The sequence below is a fragment of the Myxine glutinosa genome, chromosome 1, assembly GCF_964187855.1.
Source record: "Myxine glutinosa chromosome 1, kmMyxGlut1.1, whole genome shotgun sequence".
In the NCBI taxonomy this organism is placed as follows: domain Eukaryota; kingdom Metazoa; phylum Chordata; class Myxini; order Myxiniformes; family Myxinidae; genus Myxine; species Myxine glutinosa.
The window spans coordinates 429,282,075-429,305,943 of record NC_136261.1 but is presented as its reverse complement, the minus strand read 5'-3'; the positions used below and the strand labels follow the sequence as shown (position 1 = coordinate 429,305,943).

The 23,869-nt window shown below is 48.2% G+C and overlaps 2 protein-coding genes across 4 annotated transcripts in view; both read right to left on the bottom strand.

The window, feature by feature from the left end:
* Positions 1-23,869, bottom strand: part of LOC144888247 (E3 ubiquitin/ISG15 ligase TRIM25-like) — a 950,979-nt gene that overhangs the window by 460,829 nt on the left and 466,281 nt on the right. The gene's annotated exons all lie outside the window — the stretch shown is intronic.
* The window catches only part of LOC144889645 (E3 ubiquitin/ISG15 ligase TRIM25-like), a 63,278-nt gene that overhangs the window by 18,418 nt on the left and 20,991 nt on the right, over positions 1-23,869 (bottom strand). For 2 of the 3 annotated variants that reach the window (XM_078770673.1, XM_078770674.1), the window contains 2 exons: positions 17,541-18,224; positions 8,556-8,651 (listed from right to left, as the gene is read on the bottom strand). In XM_078770673.1, the coding sequence (XP_078626799.1) occupies positions 8,556-8,651; positions 17,541-18,224 (780 nt within the window). Of the gene's footprint in view, positions 1-6,079; positions 6,167-8,555; positions 8,652-17,540; positions 18,225-23,869 lie in introns of all 3 variants that reach the window. The other variant, XM_078770672.1, reaches the window with a different exon arrangement.

Here is a 23,869-nt window from a genome sequence, read left to right as displayed (position 1 = left end):
TGGATAATGTGCAAAGTCTGAGTTCACATCCTGATGCCGTACTTGCTAATCCTTATAAAGATTTGCAGGTGCGCGTGGAGAGGAGGATCCCAAAGGTGAGTAAGGTGGTATATGGTGTTAAGAGGTTTTGCAGGAGGATGTTTGGCGTGAAAAGAATTTTCGCGCGCTTGGGATCCCAGCGTACCGCGGGCGTTTGTGGGAGGTCCGTTGGGCGCTGTGTGAGAGGAAATGGCATGCGTGTGAGGAAAAAGTGTGCGTCAGAGAGTGAATGTGTCACAGAGTGTGGAAGTGAGAATGAATGCGACAGAGAGTGAGAGCGATACAGAGTGTACGTGAGGTGATGAAAGTGATACTGAGTGCGAGCGAGAAGGCACGTCAGAGCGTAAGTGCACGGAGTGTGACACGGAGAGTGAGTTGGTGGTGGAGCGGGTGCGAGAATGCACACTTGGAATGGTTGAGCATGTGCGAGGAGGCACACCTGAGTTGGTGGTGGCGCGGGTGCGAGAGAGCACATCGGAGCACGTGAGTGGGTGGATGCAAGAGGGCAACCCCATGAGTGGTACGGAGTATGTACTGGGAGAATGTGCGCGAGAGGTGTGGTGTGTAACAGAGGGTGCAGTGGTGGAATGGATGGAGTGTGTGGAATGCATGAGAGGCGCTGAGCCGCCGGGTTTGGCGAGTGTAAAAAGGAACGAGTGGTGTGAGCATGTCTGGGGAGCATCGACGTGGACCGGGGCAGCGTTTAGGGTGACGGATAGCCGACGCGAGCACTTGGTGCGCGGTGCGCTTTGTTGGATGCGAGGCCCGGCGCGGGTCGGTGCTGCGTCGCTCCTCGTCGGAGCGTCGCGCACCATCCGGGCCTGGCCCCGCCCCACACGGTCGAGTCCGGGCCTTGCTGGGCAAGGCGACCGGTCCGGTTCAAGGGCAGGTAGGAGGGACCGGAGCGGTGCCCCCTTCTGGTTGCGGCGTTCTGGCCGGGCGAGACCGAAAGGCTCTGCGCCGAGATGGTGCGTGGAATCTCGGCCCGAGCAAACCGCCTCCCTTGAACTGAATGCCGGACGGACTCAACCCATGGTAGACGAACCACCCGCATTCATTGCTCGGCTTTGCGAAGCCGGGTTTTAATGATGTCAGGACGTACCGAGAGGCTCAGATATAGCGGACTGTGATGATAGTGTTTCGATTCGAAATTGGGGATAGTGAATAGGATTGGCAGTAATGCTTGGCAAATTTGATGGGCAAAAATTGGCAGTGATTGGCAAATTTTGATTGGCAGAAAAATTGGATGGGCAAAAATTTATAGTGGGAGATGCCCGATGTGGTGGGATGGCAACTCTGCCATCCCTCACACCCGGGCACATGAGCACAAGTTATGGGGTTTTGGCAGTGTAAGGTCGCCGAGGGAGGGTTTGGATAATTGTGTAGGGATCTTCAGGAATGACAATAGGTAACGGTAGCGGTAAGTAGGGACATTGTACAGGTAGTCGGGGTCTTAGAGAGGTTAGAATGGTTGTTAATGACGTGGTATGTGCTTAGTTTAAAGGGAAGACGGGGAGCACCAAGTTAGAAGGATACCAGGTAGTTCAGATGATGCAGTTGTGCGTGCTGGTGAGCATATTGAAATGAGGAATTGAGGGGCAATGCTCGGGGAAGATGTGTGCATGAGCATGGGAGAATTTGGGTGCCTGAGGCAATGGTTAGGAGAGTTGGAAGTGTATGGTGAAAAGTGGGTTGGGAGGAAGGAGGGTGCAGGAAGCACCAGGTGTGTGAGCACAGGTGTGCAAGGGAGTGAACAGGTGTATGGAGAATGGTTGAATAGCTGGTATGGAGTATGGAATGGATGGTGTGGCGTGAGTATGGTGGAAATTGTGGAGTGGAGTGGTTGGTGCGAAGGGAGTGTATGGGGAGGATGGACCCCTATCACGAATACCCGGGGAGGGTAGTTTAAGAGTTAGGTAGAGGGTATAGGTAAATTGTGGTTGGATATTGGCATCTGTGGTGCGTGGGGAAGAATGGTGTTTGGATGGGTGCATTAATGACGTGGAAATGGCTGGGCATGTGGCCTGTTAGAGGGATGATTGGTTGGGCGCTCCGCCACTGTTAGGATGTCAGCCAGGTGAGGCCGCAGGTGGCTCTGGGAGCCGTTAGAGTTGTGGATGGGGCCCGTGGATCCGGAGGACGGACCCGGGTAGCCCTGTGCCAGAGAGGGCACCGAGGGGGTAAGTGCCAGGGAGGGCCTTCCCCAGTTAGATAGGTAGGGTGAGGAGCTAGGCAAACCCGGGAGACAACTTCAGTGGCGGAGGCGCACAGGTAAGTAGACCTGTTAGGGGAGCCACACGACTCAGCCCCGAAATTGTGCAAAGGCACAGGGAGTTGAATCGGGGGAGTGAGACCCCATATTGATGAGCACCACAGTTTGGTCAATGGGAAGTGGTTTTTAGAACCGCATAGAGTAAGATAGCCAATGGATTGGCAGGGAAAGACCCCAGGTAGTGTAAAGTGTGTTAATGTCATTTAGGAAGTAGATAGGATTGAAATCTCTTCGCACCATCTGCAGCCGCTCACCTGAGGTGACGACCGAACTCCACACCATGCCATGTTTGTTTTTTTGTGCAAATGTTTTGGAAATGTGAGACGCATCATGACGTGGGTGTGACATTGTGCTTGATGTTCCATCTCTTCCTCCTTATGAGGAATTGATGAAGAATTTGGATGATGGCAAATTTGGTTAGTGGGATTGTGATGACAAATTTGGTATTAGGAGATATGGGGAAGACGTGACGGTAGTGACGAATTTGTAAATTGTTTGTAAATACTGGGTAAGGGGCAAGGGTGGAGTAGGTGACAGGTGGGGTGACTAACGCTAGGGACGAACTTTCTCAGCTCGCTCCCATGTGCACCTCACCTTGCATTACCTTTGTTGATGTGTACCCTTGTGACCTTGCCCCTTGCTAACGCTGCATCTCTGTCTTCCTTCCCCGACCCATGGATCGTGCTCTCTGGGCACTGAGGGGGAGCGTGCAGGAGTCCGCCATTGTGTGCCCGAATCCCCGCAACTAGCTGCCTGCATCGATGCACCACTTTATGGACCACGTTGTTGTGGCCGAGCACCACCATATGGACCACAGTACTGTGGCCAAGCACCACTTATGGACCACAAGTTTTGTGGCATGGCCCCTCTGCTGGGACCAGCCACGATGGCCCAAGATATTGCTTGCGGACCTCGGTGAGGTGGCACCAAGCCATACAGGTGAACCACCCATAGTTGGCCCCTGTTGGCCATAAATAAAAAGATGGACGCATTGTGTGCCTTTTTATCTTTGCAAATAGGCAGCAAGCAAGAAGAGCAAGAAAGACAACATCAGGAAGAACATCGGCCAGCAGAGCAGGAGCTGAGAAGAGAGTCATCAGTTTGTTATTATTGAAATGTGATGACATGTGTGAAATGAGCACTGGATGGTGCTTTTCGTGCTGATTGTGTTGATTGGTGCTTTATGGTGCTTTGGTGTTTATTGGTGCTAGTGCGTCGATGCAGTGCATGCTGTCTCTATCCTCCCTCCCACAGGATTTTCTTTTTGTTTCCCAAAAGAAATCACAGGTCCTGGGCTGCGTTTTGTAAATAGCCAAAATAGTGTAACTTGTAAATAATGCTCCCCACCATTCATGTTTAGTTTGAGAATTAATTCCGCAATTCGGTTATCCTGTGGGCGTGAATCTGTTAGGTAGGGTGCAACGTAATAGCGGGATTTATTTATTTGCATTTTAAAACTGTCATACTCAAGGTCAGATTAATTGTAGAGGGAATTACACCTGAGTGTCACACTAAGTTAAAGTTTTGTCCGCCCGAGACAGCGCCGTCGTCCCAGATCTGTAACAATATAAATATACAGACTTGGCATTTAATATGGAATATTTTTTTTTTCTTGACTTGGGTTTACTTTCTGAACTCGGTATATCAATCTGGTGAGTTTATTTTACACTTCGGTGATTTATTTGTTAAAAGAACCATGTCACTTATTGTCTGTCGAAGTAAGAAGTCAATAACAGGATTATATCACAGGTGGTGTGACAAAATGTATGGACAGGTACATTTGACGATTGGCTTCACAATCAGGTATATAACAGTTGTTGCGTTCTGTATTAGTGGAAAACAACCGCTGCACGTCTACAAAAGTTATTGCCGCTTCCCCTGGAGATGGTCCGTCAACTCGACAATGCTGTTTGTCATTTAGTGGTGGCTTTACGAAATTCCGGCATGAAACAGCATGCTATTGCTCGGCAGTATGGCATCACTCAAGGTCAGGTGTCAAAGATCCTGAAACAAAATGCTCAGAGGGGTATCCCTACTCCAATACCGAGGTCACGACATCCCCGCAGAACCACAAGGAGGGATGATCGCCAGCTGCACTGGTTAATCCGCAATGGCTGTACCAAGTCAGCTAATCGGCCTAGGGCTGAGTGGCAGCAACTGACAAATGTGCCTGTATCCAGAAGGCTAGTCAACCAACGACTGGTTCAAGCAGGCTATCGTGCCAGGCATACCCTGAGAAAGCCACGTCTGACCAGACTACACCGCCAGCGCCGATTGTAGTGGGCCAGAGAGCACCGCCAATGGCAGCCAGGACACTGGAATCACGTGATCTTCAGTGACGAGTCTAGATTTCTGGTCTGTCGTCAATATGGCCACATCTGAGTGTGCAGACAAGTGCATGAAGCCGACAACGAAGATTGTATAGTGCCAAGAGACCAAGCTGGAGGTGGTGGGGTGACCGTTTGGGCTGCTTCGTCAATGCAAAGAGCAGTCGTCAATCTTCACTTTCTTCCTTATCCTCCTCTCCAACACCCTTTCCAATACTTTCATTCCATGCTCCATTAACTTTATCGCTCGGTACGAGCCACACTCCAGAGGGTCACCTTTCCCCTTGTATAGAGGGACGAGGGTACTCTGTTGCCAATCCACTGGATGCGGCCTTCTTTCACCACCAGATTACAGATCTCTGTCATTCTCTTCACACCCCAATTTCCTGCTGCCATCAACATATCTCCCACAACTCCCGTCGGCCCTCCCGCTTTTCTACTCTTCATTGCTTTTATCGCTTCCTCAACTTCCTTCTCAGTTATCTTCTCTGCCAGTCCTAAAACTGGGTTACTCTCTATGTTGCCGTCCCATTCATTCTCTGTATTCAACAGCATTTCCATATATCTTTTCCATCTTCCTTTAATTCCACCTGGGTCCACAACGATTTGTCCCACTTCATCCTTCAAGCAACTCATCCCCATCACATCACACCTCTCTTTCGCTATCTGCTTTGCAATCCTGAATACTGCTCTTTGACCCTCTTCCGAATCCAAGGGTTCTCCAAACATTTTCCGACATGCCTCCTGCACCTTTGCTACCTCTTTCTTTGCAGCCTTCTTGGCTGCCTTATAACTTTCATGCTCTGCTGTTTCTGCTCCCGTACCCTTCGCCTTCTGCCACTCCTTGAACTTCTTTCTCTTCTCATCAATCCCCTTTCCAACTTCATCATCCCACCACCATGTTTCCGAGTGCCTCGGTGGTCCTTTTGTCCATCCACATACCTCACTAACGGCTCCCAACAGACTAGCTTTCATTGACATCCAGCCACTTTCAAGCTCAACCACATCATCGTCTACCCTACTCAGCCTCTCTTTTAATGCCTCCCTTAGTCACCTCTTTAAACCTCCACACCTTCATTCTCGGTTGGTACTTCACCCGCCGAGCTCTCCTCGCACCTTTCACCCTTATGTCGCAGACAACCAAGTGGTGCTGTGAAACAGCCTCCTCCTCCGGGATCACCTTTGTGTCCTGGAGGTGGCCCCTATCTTGCCTACGCACCATCAGGTAGTCAACGGTTGTCGTCGACCCACCTGACGTGTATGTAACAAGCTTATTATCCTCTTTCTGGAACTGAGTATTACAAATCAACAAATCAGCTCCATCAGCAAACTCCAAAATCCTTTCACCTTCTCCATTTCTCACACCATATCCGTAACCCTTATGAACTCCCTCAAAACCATCCATACTCCTTCCAACATGTCCATTTAGGTCTCCTCCTACCACAACAACTTCCTCATCTTTCACGTTTCCCATCAGCTTCTTTATCGCACACCAGAACTTGTCCTTCTCTTCATCGCTCCGACCAACCTGCGAAGCACATCCCGAGATGACGTTCACCAAGAGCTTTCCAATCATCATTTTCACCATCATCAACCTATCACTCACTCTGGTCACACTCACCACACTGTCTACAAACTCCTCAGAAAACTGGACACCAACACCATTCATGCCCTCCAGGCATCCTTGCTACACAAACTTGTATTTCTGTCCCTGCCTACCCTTCACCATTCTCACACCACTTCCCCTCCATCTCGTCTCTTGCACACAACATATGTCCACTCTTCTTCTGACCAATACTTCCAACACTTCTCCTGATCTCCCTGTCATTGTCCCTACATTCCATATCCCAAACCTCAGAAACCGATCTCCACTTCGGGTTGTACCCTACCCATATGTAGTTGTAATTGTCATGGTTCTCTTTTTGAGGCAATGTTTTTATGGCCGGATGCCCTTCCTGACGCCAACCCTATTAGTCACCTCTTACGACACGCAGGGATACGGTGTATCTATTCGATTCCATGGTACACACTGGGAAAGCTCACAAATACTAAGAAATAACTATACTACAAATGAGGCTACGTGTTGCTTGTGTGACTGAGGGGGCAATTTTAACCTTTATTATACCAACTGTTACCAAACTCAAAGCGTATATATATATATATATATATATATATATATATATATATATATATATATATATATATATATATATATATATATATATACTGTGTATATATATATATATATATATATATATATATATATATATATATATATATATATATATATATATATATAAATAATGAATTGGTGTTGTTTGTTATATTAGTGCAAGCTAAAGTAACTGGTGTTGCACGAAGAAATTTAACGAAATACTCTCATAATTAAATTTGTGTTGTCAACAACAATTCACTGCAACTTCAACATACGATCTTCACAATACAAATTACTTGATCACTCCAGGGAGAAAATCCCAGGCAGTGTATAAGGACAAGACTCAATTGACGCCTGTAGGTCAATTATCGGGGGTCAATTTTTTATCCAAACATAGCCCTCGACCTTCTCTGGATGAAAGAGGCCATATAAAATTTGGTCGCACTGATTCCTGCAAGGTCCGAATCCATAAACAAACAAATAAACAAACTTTCTTTATATATTAGATATAGCAGAGTACCCTCACTCCTGGTGGGTCGAGTTTGCAAATTACTTACAGGAAAAGTATCGTCTGTGTTTTTCAAGAAGTCAACAGATGTTTATGTGGTGTGTGCTTTAAAGATTCTAGATAGTCTAAAGGGTATATTCCAATCATAGTTAGTGTCTAAAGGGTCAAAAGGGTCTAATCCCTCAAGCATGCAAAAAGGGCCTAAAAAGGTCCAAGTGGTCTAAAGCTATAAATGGTCAAGGGTCCAATATGTCTAATCTGTCTGAAGGGTGTATGGGGTCGAAATGGTGTTGAAGTCCAAGTGACTTAGGGAGTTTAAAGGTCTTCAGGTTCTTGGGAGTCGAAAGGGTATAAAAGGTTGAAAGGGTGAAGGAATCTAAAAGTGTTGAAAGTGTCTCAAAAGTAAAAGTATTCTTAAGGGTATTTCAGGGTCTTTGGGATCTAATCTTTCAAGCATGTAAAAAGGGTCCTTGGAGGTCTTTAAAGGCTAAGGTGGTGCATGAAAATACAATGAGGACAATCCACAGGTCGGACTTTGTCTGTGTGCCAAATTTGGTGGTTGGCGGCACAGCTGTCTTTGCAAAGAAACACCAACACACACAGATAGGACAGACAGACAGACAGACAGACATCCAACGAATTTTTTTTTTTCGGTTATTATTTATTATTCACATTTGGTATTATTACAGGACCTGGTTTTTTAAAAGACAGAAGTGATTATATTTACAAAGGTGCCCACAAAGCCAAATAAATAATAACATACACCCTAATTAGGCGTTGTCTCCTCATCCTCATGGTGCCGGGTGAAAGGGAAGGATGGGAGGGGAGGAGAGAGATTTCTGGGAATGGAGCAATTATTTTGCACATTATCTGCCCATGGTACCCCGAAAACGACAAAACATGACAGGAACACAGGGCAAGTCGTTCACTCTGACACACACATACACAAACATACATACATATGTACATACCATTGTCGGATTGTTTGTTTGTTTATTTATATAATTCGTTGACTAATTAATTGTTCCCTTGCTGCATTTTTTTTTTTTTTTTTTTTGCAGAGTTCGTTAGTTCACTTCTAAAAAAAATTATCATCGTACATTCCTTCACAAAACAAGGATGACTTATTCGAAGAGAAATAAAGGTGTGAGTGAGCACCTCCCTCGAGTGCATTCCTTTTTTAAATGGGGTACCAGGTGGGGGACATGACCCTTTCCAAGTTTCCAAGAACACCCATTTCTTGATGATTCCTACCTCTGTTTGATCTTCCTCTTCCTGAACCTGCCGTAGTTTGGATGCAACGCTCTGCATTGACTTTGACACGTGAGGATACTTTGCAGCCAAAACATCCTGCACAGAATAAAGAAACAACAGAATGAAGAATCGTGACCCTGTGGTGGATTAAAAAGGAACATCCTGCACAAAATTAGATGAATACTAGCAGAGGTAACCGCACCTTGTGTGGAAGGAATTTAGAAGATACAAGATGATTTGTAATACGGGCTAACACCGGGTGATGCTATACGATACACATTTACAAAGAGAGAATTGGGGTCTTCGCCCCACCCTGAACCCCTTAACCTGAAGGATTGAAAATGTGTTCTTGCATTTCCATTTGCCAAGAGGATTGGTATGCGATATGATGGGGTTATAATTATATATATGGAGTTGAAGGAGCTGGGGCTCCCACGTCGATCGGAAGAATGGACGCGACAAAAAGCTAGAATTCATCCGAGTTGCTTTAATGAAATCAAACACTCAGGCACTCTGAAAAACCGTTTATCTCTCAGCAATATATATCTATTATCCCAGGGGGTTTGCCCAGGCCCGGCGCCAGGGGGCGTGGCCCAGCGTCCTGGCTGCGGCCTGGCAAGTTGAGGGCGAGCCTGCCCGGGCGTCCTGGACGAGCCCGGCATGGTGATCGCTCCGCGTCCTTGATAGGTGCAAGGCGATTGTGAAAACTCAGCGGCAGCCGCTACACACGTCCCCCCAGAATCGACTTGCACCGGCAGGGTCAATTTGAGGGGGGTCCTGATGACCCGGCCGAAGCGACCCCTGGCGGGTCGTGGGAGGGGGTCCGGTGAGGTGGTGGGCGGTCGAGTGGGGGGCACCGTGGACGGGGGGCGGCCTCGCCGTGGCGGAAGGGCCACCCGTGGTGGGTGGTCGACGTCCACGTGTGCCGGCTTGAGGCGGTCCACTGCAATCCGGTCCGACCTGCCGCCGATGTCGATGACGAACGACTTGTCGTCCCGTCGCAGCACCCGGAAGGGCCCGTCGTACGGCGGCTGGAGTGGCCACCGATGTGCGTCGTGACGCACAAAAACATACTCCGCTGTGCGGAGTGCTGGGGGGACGTAGGACTGGGGGTCACCATGGTGGGATGTTGGCACGGGGGCAAACCGTCGGGCGGCCTCATGGAGGTCCGAGCGCTGGTGAGCTGCGGACCAGGGACTGGTAGCGTCGGGCACAAATTCGCCCGGGACGCGTAGCACCTGGCCATAGACAAGCTCGGCGGTGGATGCCTGGAGGTCCTCCTTGGGGGCCGTGCGAAGGCCCAAAAGGACCCACGGCAGCCGGTCGGCCCAACCGACGTCTTGAAGGCCGGCCATGAGCGCGGCCTTCATGGAGCGGTGGAATCGCTCGCACAACCCGTTTGCTTGGGGGTGGTAGGCCGTAGTACGGTGGAGCTTGACCCCCAGGTTGCGGGCGACCGCGCCCCACAGCTCGGAGGTGAACTGTGGTCCGCGGTCTGACGAGATGTCCGCCGGTGCGCCGAAGTGGGCGACCCAGGTGGCGATGAAAGCCTGCGCCACGTCGGCGGTGGTGGTGGAGACGAGGGGAACGGCCTCCGGCCACCTGGTGGTAATGTCCACCATGGTGAGCATGTGTGTGAACCCCCGTGACGGGGGGAGGGGGCCCACCAGATCCACGTTGACGTGGTCGAAACGTCGTTCGGGCACGGTGAAAGGTGCCAGCGGGGCCTGGGTGTGTCGGTGGACCTTGGCCCGTTGGCAGGCCGTGCAGGTGCTGGTCCAATAGCGGACGTCCCGACGAAGGCCGTGCCAGACGAAACGCGCCAACACCAGCTTCTGGGAAGCTTTCCGGCCCGGGTGGGAAAGGCCGTGGAGGGAGGCGAAGATGCGGCGTTGCCAGGCGACGGGCACGATGGGGCGAGGCTGGCCTTGGGAGACGTCGCAGAGCAGGACAGTGTCCGCGCAGGGGATGTCGGCCAGGCGGAGGCCCACGTCCGCCGCCCGGAGGGCTTGCACCGTGGTGTCGGTGGTTTGGTCCGCCGCCATAAGCGCAAAATCCACGCCCAGGTGGACCGCGTTCGCGCTGGCCCGGGAAAGACAGTCGGCCACGGCGTTGTTTTTGCCGGCGACGTGCCGGATGTCCGTGGTAAACTCCGACACGGTGGAGAGGTGGCGCTGTTGGCGGGCCGACCATGGCTCCGTGACCTTGGCCATTGCGTAAACCAACGGCTTGTGGTCGACGAACGCCGTGAAAGGTCGGCCCTCCAGGAGGTGGCGGGAATGGCGGACGGCCAGGTGTAGACCGAGGAGCTCCCGGTCAAACGTGCTGTATTTGAGCTCGTTCGGCCGGAGCTGCCGGCTGAAAAAAGCGAGTGGCTGCCAAACTCCGTTCACCCATTGCTCATGTACGGCGCCCACCGCGTAGTCGGAGGCATCCGTGGTGAGGGCGATGGGAGCGTTGAGCACCGGGTGAGCGAGCAGTGTTGCGTCGGCGAGGGCCCGCTTTGAGCGTTGGAAGGCCGCATCCATTGCTGCGGACCAGGCGATGTCGTGCTTGGCCGGCTTGCCCCGGAGGGCGTCGTAGAGGGGCCGCATGAGGTGAGCAGCGCGGGGCACGAAGCGGTGATAAAAATTCACCATTCCCAGGAATTCCTGCAGGGCCTTTATGGTGCGGGGACGCGGGAACGTGGTGATGGCCTCGACCTTGGTTGGCAGCGGCACGGCCCCGTTCTTGGTGATGTGGTGGCCCAAAAAAATCAACGGCCGTCGTGCCGAAGTGGCATTTGGCCAGGTTGACGATGAGGCCGTGCTCGCTGAGGCGCTCGAACAGTGTTCGGAGGTGGAGGAGGTGCTCGGCCCGGGACGTGCTGGCGACGAGGATGTCGTCCAGGTAAACGAAAAGGAACGGCAGGTCACGCAGCACGCCGTCCATCAAGCGCTGGAACGCCTGAGCCGCGTTCTTGAGACCAAACGGCATCCGCAAGAATTCGAATAAGCCGAACGGCGTGATGACTGCCGTTTTAGGGACGTCGGCCGCCCTGACAGGTACCTGGTGATATCCCCGTATGAGATCAATTTTCGAAAAAATGACCCGTCCCGCCAGACGGGCGGAGAAGTCTTGGATATGCGGGATCGGGTACCTGTCGGGGGTGGTAGCATCATTCAGACGGCGGTAGTCGCCACACGGGCGCCATCCACCCCCCCGGCTTTGGCACGATGTGCAGTGGCGAGGCCCACGCGCTATCGGAGCGCCGCACGATGCCGAGGTGCTCCAACGCGTCGAATTCGGCCTTCGCTACGGCGAGCTTGGCTGGGTCGAGGCGGCGGGCCCTGGCGTAGACCGGCGGGCCCGTGGTTGGTATGTGGTGCTCGATCCCATGCCGTACTGCGACGGCCGAAAACGTCGGCCGCGTGAGGGCTGGGAACTCCGTGAGCAGGCGAGCAAGCTCGTTCGCCGCCGGGACGGTGCATGCCAGCTCGGTCGGCGCGGAGCTGCTCAATGTGCATACCAGGGAGCTGAAGGTTTCAGCGTTGATTAAACGACGCCGTTGGACGTCCACCAGCAGTCCGTGTGCGCAGAGGAAGTTGGCGCCTAGCAGAGCCACTGGCACGTTGGCGGTTACAAACGTCCAAGCAAAGCGTTGGCCGCCGAAGCAGAGGGTGACGTTGCGCGGGCCGAAGGTGCGGATAGTCGATCCTTTGGCCGCAACTAAGGAGGGGCCGCAAACCGCGGATTGCCTGTCCTGGTCAGAGGCGGGTATGACGCTCAGTTGGGCGCCGGTGTCGCACAGGAAGCGCCGTCCGGACGCTTTATCCATGATGAACAGTAAGTTGCCCGTGTGGCCGGCGCTCATGGCTGGTAATGAACGCCGGCCCGGCCGTTTCCCGGCCTGCCGAAGGTGCACGGGGGTCGGCATGTCCGGGCCTTCTGTCCGAACCTGGCATGATAGTAACACCACGCTTGGTCAGGTGGAGGCCCAGGTCGTCGTGCTGGAGGTGGTCGGCTCGGTATAGCGGCCGCCAATTGCGTCGGCAGTTCGGCCGTCGACCGTGCCGGGTGCTCGGGCGCCATGGATGTTGCGTCGGACGGCGGTGGGTCCCATGTCGCCGCTGCGATGCGCTGTCCTGCGGCGGAGATCTTGTCGGCTTCTCTGGCAAGGGCCCGGGGATCTGTGATCGTCGTGCTTGCCAGGGCGAGGCGTACCGGGTTAGGCAGCTGACGGAGGAACAGCTCCCGGAACAGGAATGCCGGAGAGTGCTCGCCGAGCAGTGAAAGCATGTAGTCCATTCGCTCGGAAGGGCGCGTGTCACTGAGCTCAGGCAGTTCGAGCAGGCGCCGTGCACGTTCCGCCGATGGGAGGGCGAAAGCATCGAGGAGAAGCTTCTTAATCGCGCCGTATTTGTCAGCGGCTGGCGGGCTTTCGAGGAGGCTCAGGGCGCGGGCCGCGGTAGCCGACCCGAGCGCAGCTACCACATGGTGGAAGCGGGTGTCGTCGGCCGTGATGCCTCGCAGGGCGAACAGGGACTCCGCCTGTGCGAACCAAACCGCCGCGTGAGCCTCCCAGAAGGTAGGCAGTTTAAGGGCGACTGCCGTGTCCATGTCGATAGGTCACCAATGAAGGAGCTGGGGCTCCCACGTCGATCGGAAGAATGGACGCGACAAAAAGCTAGAATTCATCCGAGTTGCTTTAATGAAATCAAACACTCAGGCACTCTGAAAAACCGTTTATCTCTCAGCAATATATATCTATTATCCCAGGGGGTTTGCCCAGGCCCGGCGCCAGGGGGCGTGGCCCAGCGTCCTAGCTGCGGCCTGGCAAGTTGAGGGCGAGCCTGCCCGGGCGTCCTGGACGAGCCCGGCATGGTGATCGCTCCGCGTCCTTGATAGGTGCAAGGCGATTGTGAAAACTCAGCGGCAGCCGCTACAGAGTATACATTTGTGAGAAAAAGCACAGTCAATATGATGGGAGTTTTATTAAAATTTATAAATATTATCTTCTCTTTAACTCCAGAGCTGTAGAAGAAAAAGTCCCAGGACGACATTAACCACTAAAACAGTCTCAGCTGTCTTGAAGGTCGATGTTTGGTGAAGCACTGAAGCAGTCATGATTACATCACTCTACATTTATATAATTATATCAGGGGTAGCTGCACTGACGTTAGGTCATCGTGACATGTTGGTGTGAAGGTAAAGATCGATATATTTTGTAATTTAAATTGCTGGAAAACATTTGAAAACCTAAAATGTCCAATTACAAATATCGAACCATTTAGAAAGTTTTCTCTGGGATTGAACTGTTTTCAGGATGTGGTTTTAATGGGATTTTTATATTGTACGCTGATTTGATATAAAAATACGAATTTAATCCAAGGGATTTTTTCAGATTGGAAAGAAGATGAAGATCCCTTCAATTGAGGTCTGGATGATAGATGGATCACCTGTTACCTGGGTTTGAATACCTTAGTGGTTTGTCCAAGATATGATACACAGGGTCTTGTAATATAGGGGAAAGACCATGAAAGGTATAGAGTGTATAAGGTTATTCAACATGAATTCTTCTTCTTCTTCTTTCATATGGAGCACATTTCTGCAGGTTATACCATTTGCTGGGGGTGCAGGTGTCACTGATCCAGTGCCCTCTGCAAGTCAGAGCGTTAATCAGAGATCCGTTCAGGGAGCTGGCGATCAGGAAAAGTTGATTTGTACTGATTTGAAATATTCCAAAGATAGTTAGTTCAGTAAGTTGTATAGTTGGGGTGCTGGAAACGACTTACCGACATCTCTCTGCTTTATTTAAACACACCTTTTTACGTGAAAATTCTGTGATGGTGAATCTTTATTTAACCTTCATTCCTGTTTAAGTCAGAGGATTGTAAGTAGCTCAGGCCGTAAACATTCTTCCTTATTCCAAAATAAACTTATTTTGGTGAACTCAGAACCCTTGTCACATCAACAAATCAACAATTTCACCTTTTATCAGATGGTCACCTGAAAAAAACTTATTAATTTCCCCTCATGTCTTGCACAGGTGAATGATCAACAACAGCACATGATAAATAATTCTCACGTTTATGAGGAATATTCTGCTACGATGACGTAACAAGCTGTACAGAAATGGATAATGATCAATCGGAAAGTTAAAAATATTCAGACCTCCACACGAGCCTTCGTCATATAAATCTAGCCCCGTGGGTGACTGACGGTTATATCCCCATGCACCACTCCACATATGGAAGTTGAAAAAGGCGACATTAAAACAAGAAAGAGCAATCAGAGATCGCAGACCCTCGCCAAGATGTGTTTGCAAGGTGTATTTTGTGGGGTGTTTTTGTACATTCTTTCATTATTTTGTACAACCACACTTTCATCAGACACACGTGACACATGATATCCTCTTTTTAAAACTGAATTCAGTATTGTATTTAAAAAAAATTTTTTTTAATGAGGCTGTCCTCGGGGTCATTGGAGTTCCCAGGGTCTTTCGCATCCACGGATCCTTTTGGATCATCCGGGACCTATGGCTCTTTTGGGTCCTTGGGGTCTTGGGGTCTTTTTGAGTCATTGGGTCTTTTGGGTCTTCAGGGTATTTTGGGTCTTTTTCGTTCCTTTGGTTCCTTTCGGTCGTTTGGGTCTTTTGGGTCCTTGGGGTCCTCTGGTTCTTCATGGTATTTGAGGATCTTCAGGGTATATTGGGGTCTTGGTGGTCTTGATGGGGTCTCAAAGGTTCTTCAAAGGACCAATGGGTCTCTGCAGTCCAAAGTGTCGAAAGGAACATTCCGATATTACATAAGACAGGATGCCACTGACTTCAAACAGTACGTAATTAATAGATATATTGAAAGCTCACATGGCTGGAGAAGATAATAAAGTGGTGCTTCTTCTTCTTCAAACAATAACTTCTGGCTGCCAGACCGTAAGACCAATCATATTGAAATTTTAAACACATGTTCTGCTTTGTGACTACGTCATTATTTTGAAGTTTCACATCGATCAATGAAGTGGTTCAAGATATAGAACTTTAAAAAGATTTTTGTTCAATCAAATATGGCCACCAAACCATGTGACGTATGAATTATTCAAGGGCAGCAGGGTATACGCAAGGCATGGGGGACATATTATTGCGGTTTTGTGGTTGTGCAATAAAAGGTTAAGTTAAAAGATGAGGGGAGAGGCACTTGAACAAGTTATGAGCTGGGGTCCTCTGTTGAACAGTTCTGAGAGTGTGCGGTGTTGAATTGAGCTACAAGTTAATTGCGCGGTTGAGCTTGAGGCAGATCCTCTATTGAGTTACGAGGGTGAAAGTGCGCCGTTATATAAATCGTGCTGTGAGGGACCGCCGAGCCGGGCGAGAGACGTGCATATTCGCCTGCCTGCCTTTGTTTGAGATACGTGCCGCAAAGATCCCTCCCGCCTGCCTGCCTGCCTTCGTAGAGGGACGTGCTGTGACGACGGAGGGCCACGCCGGGCAAGCTGTTCCTGAAAAACGGAGCCGGCGCATTCAGCGCATGAACCATCCTTCTTTCATTCCCCCTGTGAGTGTGAATGGACCCGTGTCTGGGGAATAAGCTAAGACTGCCTAATTGCCTGCTCTGTGTCTCTTCACCTTGTATAGCTGTAAATAAACCTGTGTTCTTCCTTCTATTTGACCGTTCCCATCATTTACATCTATTGACTAAGCGTGGTACAAATTATATCACTCTAATCGGGTACCCATCATAAGATAACTGCACGGACCACGTGGTATGCCATCCGCTCAGACGTACTCAAATTACAAGTGGTTCGTGCGAAACTTGATCCCCGCTTCCGCGGCGGCGGAAGGTACTTAGGTACGTGCAAGAATTGTCCCTAAACCCTGTCCTGCGTCTGCCCGGGAGTGGCGACTCAACTCTCGCAGTTGCGACGACCCAAAAAGAACAAGGGGCTTAATCTCCCCTTGGTAAAGGAAGGAGGGTCGCGCAAAACCGAAACAATATGTTTCAAGTTTCCATTACATCTGTTCAGCCATTCTGGAGGAATGGCTTTTTACAGTTTTATTCTTCAAAAAATCGTAGCCACCAAACCATGTGATCTTTTGTTTGTCATGGGTATGCCATCATGCATGTAATGTTTTGCCTCATTCTGTTTAGTCGTTTCGGTGAAAAAGGGATCGTAGTGGTTTGTAAGGCTTTGTGTTCAAACAAATATGGCGGCCGAACCATGTGACCGACAAAGTAATTTTTTTTTCTCCACCAATTTATCCCGAGATGATGCTCAAGAAATTTCATCTTGATCGGATGAAGTTTTGTACTTGTCGAATTATGACATCATCATTAACATATTTTATTCCCCATTGAAAGTTCTTTACAATGAGCAATGTCTCAATTTTTTCTACGCAGCGCTAATGGAGATATAGAGGTGCAAAGTTTTTCGATTTTTCCAAGTTGGTGCCCGTACCACGTGACCTTCACCCATACCCAGACATTTCCTCCATCTTCACTCCTGGAGAAGACGACATAATTATCATTGAAAAGTTCTACAGGAGGATGCGCACCTACAGTGAAAATTTTCTGTCAATCGGAGGAACGGTTGCAGAAAAAAATCATTTATTCTGTTCGGACAAACAAACAAACAGACAGACTCAAATGCAATACCCTCTCCTCTGGCGATGGTAATTATATAGGAGAGAAATCCGATCAGCGACATGACCTCGTGCTCAACAGAGAAAAAAAACCCCTCTTTTCAGCCTCTTGTAGGGGGTGGATTTGGATGAGGAGCACAACCCCAAGAGACATTACTGGCCTGATGAATCATTCCAAATTTGATTCCATAATTGGTCAGGTAGTTTGTGAAAAGAGGACGTTTTCATCAAATGTTAACGGATGGACGGACGCATATACGAACGGATGGCCGGACGTTGGGACCCATTCTATGAACTTATTTCAGAGACATAACCAAAAATAATAAGGATATAATACATACAATAACCATTTTCACTGATTTACTCACCTTTAGTTCAGCATGAGCAATCTCCACACCAACAACTTTGTGGTCCTGATGTTCTTCACCCATGCACGTGACGCACATCAAGCTCCCATCGTTCTTACAATAGAGTAGGATTGGTTTTCCATGCCCAATGCATTTTAGTTCCTCAATCTTCACTCCCGGATCCACAAGTTTGTGCCCTTTCTGTTGATGAGGCTTCAGGTGTTTCTCACAGCAGAGGATCTCACAAGGTACACACCTCTTGGCTGCCTCTCTATTGCAAACCTCACAACAACTCTCACTGCCCCATGATTTCATTCCTTCCTTAACATTCACATCAGCATGTTCTGCATCTTGAGCCTCAACCCCCAACCCAACCTTTCCCTTTTTCAACTTCATATTTTCTACCAAGTTGGCAATGATCACATTCTTCTTGAGCTTTGGTTTTTGTGGAAAAACCTCACGGCAATTTGGACAAACATAACCTGTGTCTTCTTCCCTGTTCTCCCAGGATTTCTCTATACACACACGACAAAACGAGTGCCCGCATGGCAAACAAATGGGCTCCTTGTAGAGTTCAAAGCACACTGGGCATGTGAGTTCATTCAAAATAACTCCCACATCAGAGGAAGAAGAAGAAGAAGAGGAAGAAGAAGAGGCCATTTCCTTGGGGTGAGAGAAGAGCATGAAACAGGGTTGAATTGAAACCTGCAAATGGAGATTGATAATTAGAAAATCGTAAGGCAATTAAAGAGCAAGTATATACATATATATTGTTGCAGCCACAGGTTCCGGGGCTTGCCCCCCCCCCCCGACTACCGGGCCTGAGTCAATCGGGCACAGATAACTCCATGACCTGAGCAGTACCAATCAATCTACCAGGTTCCCTTGGGTCCTCAATCCAATTAGTGTTTACATTTGGGTCACGTCATTTTCCAACCGGGCCTCGCACCCTCGATATGCACTGCTCTTATCTTTTAAATCTTAATGAGATGCAGCTTTGCAAAAACTGCCAGTGCACATCGGACAAGGACTGGAGCCAATTAATTAGTTGTGGTAGAAAACCTCCCAGACTAACACCACAGGTGGACTGCGCTCAACCAATAGAAGAAAGGACAGGCACAGACAGATCGCGAGAACAATCAACAACGAGGCAGTTTATTTATAAGGATGAGGGGGCAAGGGGGAGGATATAAGCAACAAAAGCAATTCAATGGTACAAGCATAATCAAAATGAACAAGGGATCAATAATGCACAAGGGATTAACTAGAAAGACACTCTTCCACATCACGAAGTCGACCGATATGCCTCCACCCACATTATTACATCATTATACATACTTGTACCAAGTGTTACGTGGTCCTCCCGGTAACTACCTGGTCTTAGTGACCCCCGGAACGTGGGAGGGACCCCGCCAGAAAGATATATGATTTATACACTTTCGTAACGCAATCAATATGAAAGACACAACAATTCAAGTCAATAAGAAACCCCCACACCAAGGATCCGGATTCATGGATAATATATTCCCAATCAATCAACCACACTCAACAATCAACAATATTACTCAGATGGCCATCTCATATATTTCCCCCTTTTCCCCACTCACGACCCCTCAATAGTCACTGTCCCTCACAATGTCTCTGGGCCCCTCCAGACCAGGGTGAAGGTCGACTTCTCCGCACACGGGCGGTTGAACGGACCCCTGGCTGACGTGCTCCAAACGTGCACGTCACGTACCGGGAACAGCTGTTGCAGCGCACACCTCCTTGCAAAGCAAAGCGGGCAAAGCAAAGCGCGGCTCGCAAAGTGCGCGAGGCCCAAGGTGTGACCCGTACACGCCCTCGGAGGCGTCGAGGCGAACAGTGCCGGATGCTGGGTTCCTTCCAGGAAGCCACGGCAACCTGACACGTAACAGGCAATCACCCCGCGCAGGTAACTCCTCTCGCCAGATGGGCTTTTCAACTCAGTGTTCCCAACGTTAATCAATATCGACACCGCTCGCGTCAGAGCTGGGCGAGGAAGAAAAAGATCGCCGCTTCTCCCGGACCTCGTGTCTTTTTCTTCTTCCGGTTCACTATCCCATTTCCGTTCTCCTGTTATCCGGAGCCTCTCTAACCCTTTAACCACAACAACCTTTAATAGAATAAACATTAATAAGTAATGACATGAATAGTAATTCACCTAAATCCGGGATCCGTAACACAAGTTTGATTTAAATCCCTTCAGCTATTCCCAAGGTATCACATTTTACGTGACATGACCTCTGACCTTTGACCTCTTGATGCCATAATCCAATCAGTTCATCTTTACGTCATAGATACGTATACTACGTTTGTTCAAAATCCCATCACTGTCTCACAAGTTGGTGCAGCAACATAATTTTTACTTCACATGACATCTGACCTTTGCCCTATTGGCCCCCAAAATCTAATCAGTTAATGTCTACATCATTATACATACTCGTACAAAATTTGATTTAAATCCCTTCAGCTATTCTCAAGTTATCACATTTTTACCTGACACGACCTCTGACCTTTGACCTTTGACCTATTTATGCCATAATCCAATCAGTTCATGTTTGCATCATTATACATACATGTACCAAGTTTGACATGGATCCCTTCAGCCGTTCTGAAGTTATCGCAGCAATTAAATAATTGTAACTTAACATGACCTCTGATCTTTGACGTCTTGACCGCAAAATCAAATCAGTTTATCTTTGCATCGTACTACAATTATATGAAGTTTGGTGAAAATCCGATGAGTGGTTGACAAGTTAGCCTGGTAGTATAATTCTTATGTGACCGGACATCTGACATTTGACCTTTGACCTTTTGACCCCCAAAATCAAGTCAGTACATCTTAGCATCATAACACATACTTGTACCAACTTTGGTCAGAATCCCATCACTGGTTCACAAGTTATCGCGGTAACATCTCTTGGATTAAATCATACCTCTATGACAGATGCCAGTTCATCTCCATCAATAACTGCAAATCCCCCACTGCTCACCTCCCCCAAGGTGTCCCCCAAGGTTCAGTTCTTGGCCCCCTCCTCTTCATCCTTTACCTGTCCCCGCTCGGTCACTTAATCCGCCGTCATGGTCTCCAATTCCACTGCTTCGCCGATGACATCCAGCTTTTCATCTCCACCAAGTTCGTCTCCACCGACACCCACTCTATCCTGACAAACTGCATCACTGAAATAAAATCCTGGCTTCAAATCAACTTCCTCAAGCTTAACTGTGATAAATCTGAAATAATCATCATTGGCCCAAAAACGCTCACAAAATCCACCCATAACTTTGCCCTCAACATCGACGGTATCCCAGTATCCACCTCCCCTCACATCCGGAATCTTGGCGTCATCTTTGACCAAACCCTTTCCTTCGACAAATACACTAAACAGATCACAAAGTCAGCCTTCTTTCACCTGAAAAACATTGCCCGTCTCCGCTCATCCCTCTCCTCCACGGCTGCAGAAACCCTCATCCACGCCTTCATCACCTCCCGTCTGGACTACTGCAATAGCCTCCTCTATGGTTCACCCTCAAAAATCACCAATAAACTCCAACACATTCAGAACTCCGCTGCCCGTCTACTCACTCATTCCCGGACCCGTGACCACATCACCCCCGTCCTTTACAAGCTTCACTGGCTCCCCATCCCCCAGAGAATCCAGTACAAAATCCTCCTCTTGACATACAAAGCCCTCCATAACCTGGCCCCATCCTACCTGGCTGACCTCCTCTCCAGACACACTCCCACCCGCAACCTCCGCTCTGCTGGTACAAACCTCCTGACCCCCTCCATCCGGACCAAATTCAGATCCTGGGGGGACAGGGCCTTCTCCATCGCTGCGCCCACCCTCTGGAACTCACTACCTCACACCATCAGAGACTCCTCCTCACTCACCACATTCAAAACATCACTAAAGACCCACCTGTTCAACACTGCATTCAACATTCAACCCACAGCATTTAACCCCTGACTATCTCTTCTCCTTCTCCCTCCTTTTGCTTTAAATATTTCCCTATTGATTCTTGTCTTTTTTGAAATTGTTGTTTTCATGTATTGTTATGCATTATGTTTGCCACTCTGTCAAAGCGCCTTTGGGCTTCTGGAAAAGCGCCATACAAAATAAATGAATTATTATTATTATTATTAACATAATTTCACCTAACATGACCTCTGGCCTTTGACCTCGTTACCCCCAAAATCTAATCCGTTCATCTTTACCTTATTATACATACCTGCACCAACTTTGACCGTTACACCTTCAGCCGTTCTCAAGTTATCGCGGTAATAAAAACCTATCATGGACAGATGGACGGACAGCCAGAAAACAATGCCTCCGGCGACTTCGTCGGCGGAGGCATAAAAATGGACAAAGCACAGGGACAAAGAGCAGAGTTATCCTGATCGACATAGTTTATACTGTACATATTCACATTACAAGGGCGCCAATCAGACTCATCACGAGGAAGAGGAGATGAAGAAAACAAAGATAGAGCAGTCGCTAAGGTGAGGGGTAAAGAGGAGGTCTACTTCGTTGGGATGGGTGGGGAGGAGGTGCAGGTCTGGTGCAAGAAAGAAAATGGAAAGAGGTGCGTATCTGGAGCGTCCCTCTAAAAAGAACGGTTGGTAACTTTGTCTTGGGCTTTTCCTTGTTGAGCTTATTGTGCATTCAGAGTGGATGTTTGAAGAGAGAAAGATTTGGTGTATGAGGTGATAATTAATCGACCTGCCCTTCCATATTGGAATGGGCCTGGTATGGTGTCTGGATTGCTCGCTTGCCCAGAGCTCCATCCTGCCAACTCCATTCCGCAGCTCTCTCCCGCTCGCACCGCTCCAACAACCCCGATCCGCCTTTCCCAGTATCAGTCAGGGGGTTTTCAGCCAGGAATATTAAATTAAACTAAAGTAGTACACCGACTATGACATCACACTGACGTCATGTACATCATTGGTTTATTATTGAGCCTAATATAGTTGCTGTATGTTGTAATATGGTTGTTGTATGTTGTAATATGGTTGCTGCATGTTGTAATATGGTTGCTGCATGTTGTAATATGGTTGCTGCATGTTGTAATATGGTCGTTGCATGTTGTGATATGGTCGTTGCATGTTGTAATATGGTTGTTGCATGTTGTAATATGGTTGTTGGATGTTGTAATATGGGTGTTGTATGTTGTAATATGGTTGCTGTATGTTGTGATATTGTTATTGTATGTTTCAAAACGGTTACTGTATGTTGTAATACGGTTGTTGTTTGTTGTAATATGGTTGTAGTATGTTGTAATATAGTTGCTGTATGTTGTGATATTGTTATTGTATGTTGTAATACAGTTACTGTATGTTGAATTATGGTTGTTGTATGTTGTAATATTGTTATTGTATGTTGTAATATGGTACAGTATGCTGTAATATGGCTGTTGCATATTGTAATAAGGTTGCTGCATGTTGTAATATGGTTGCTGCATGTTGTAATATGGTTGATGCATGTTGTAATATGGTTGCTGCATGTTGTAATATGGTTGCTGCATGTTGTACGATGGTTGCTGCATGTTGTACGATGGTTGCTGCATGTTGTAATATGGTTCCTGCATGTTGTAATATGGTTGCTGCATGTTGTAATATGGTTGCTGCATGTTGTAATATGGTTGCTGCATGTTGTAATATGGTTGCTGCATGTTGTAATATGGTTGCTGCATGTTGTAATATGGTTGCTGCATGTTGTAATATGGTTGCTGCATGTTGTAATATGGTTGCTGCATGTTGTAATATGGTTGCTGCATGTTGTAATATGGTTGTTGCATGTTGTAATATGGTTGTTGCATGTTGTAATATGGTTGCTGCATGTTGTAATATGGTTACTGTATGTTGTAATATGGTTGCTGTATGTTGTGATATTGTTATTGTATGTTGTGATATGGTTACTGTATGTTGAATTATGGTTGTTGTATGTTGTAATAAGGTTGTTGTATGTTGTAATACGGTTGTTGTATGTTTTAATATTGTTATTGTATGTTGTAATATGGTTTCTGTATGTTGTAATATGGTTTCTGTATGTTGTAATATGGTTTCTGTATGTTGTAATAAGGTTGTTGTATGTTGTAATAAGGTTGTTGTATGTTGTAATATGGTTGATGCATGTTGTAATGATGTGATGCATGTTGATGTTGCTGCATGTTGTAATATGGTTGCTGCATGTTGTAATATGGTTGTTGCATGTTGTAATATGGTTGTTGCATGTTGTAATATGGTTGCTGCATGTTGTAATATGGTTACTGTATGTTGTAATATGGTTGCTGTATGTTGTGATATTGTTATTGTATGTTGTGATATG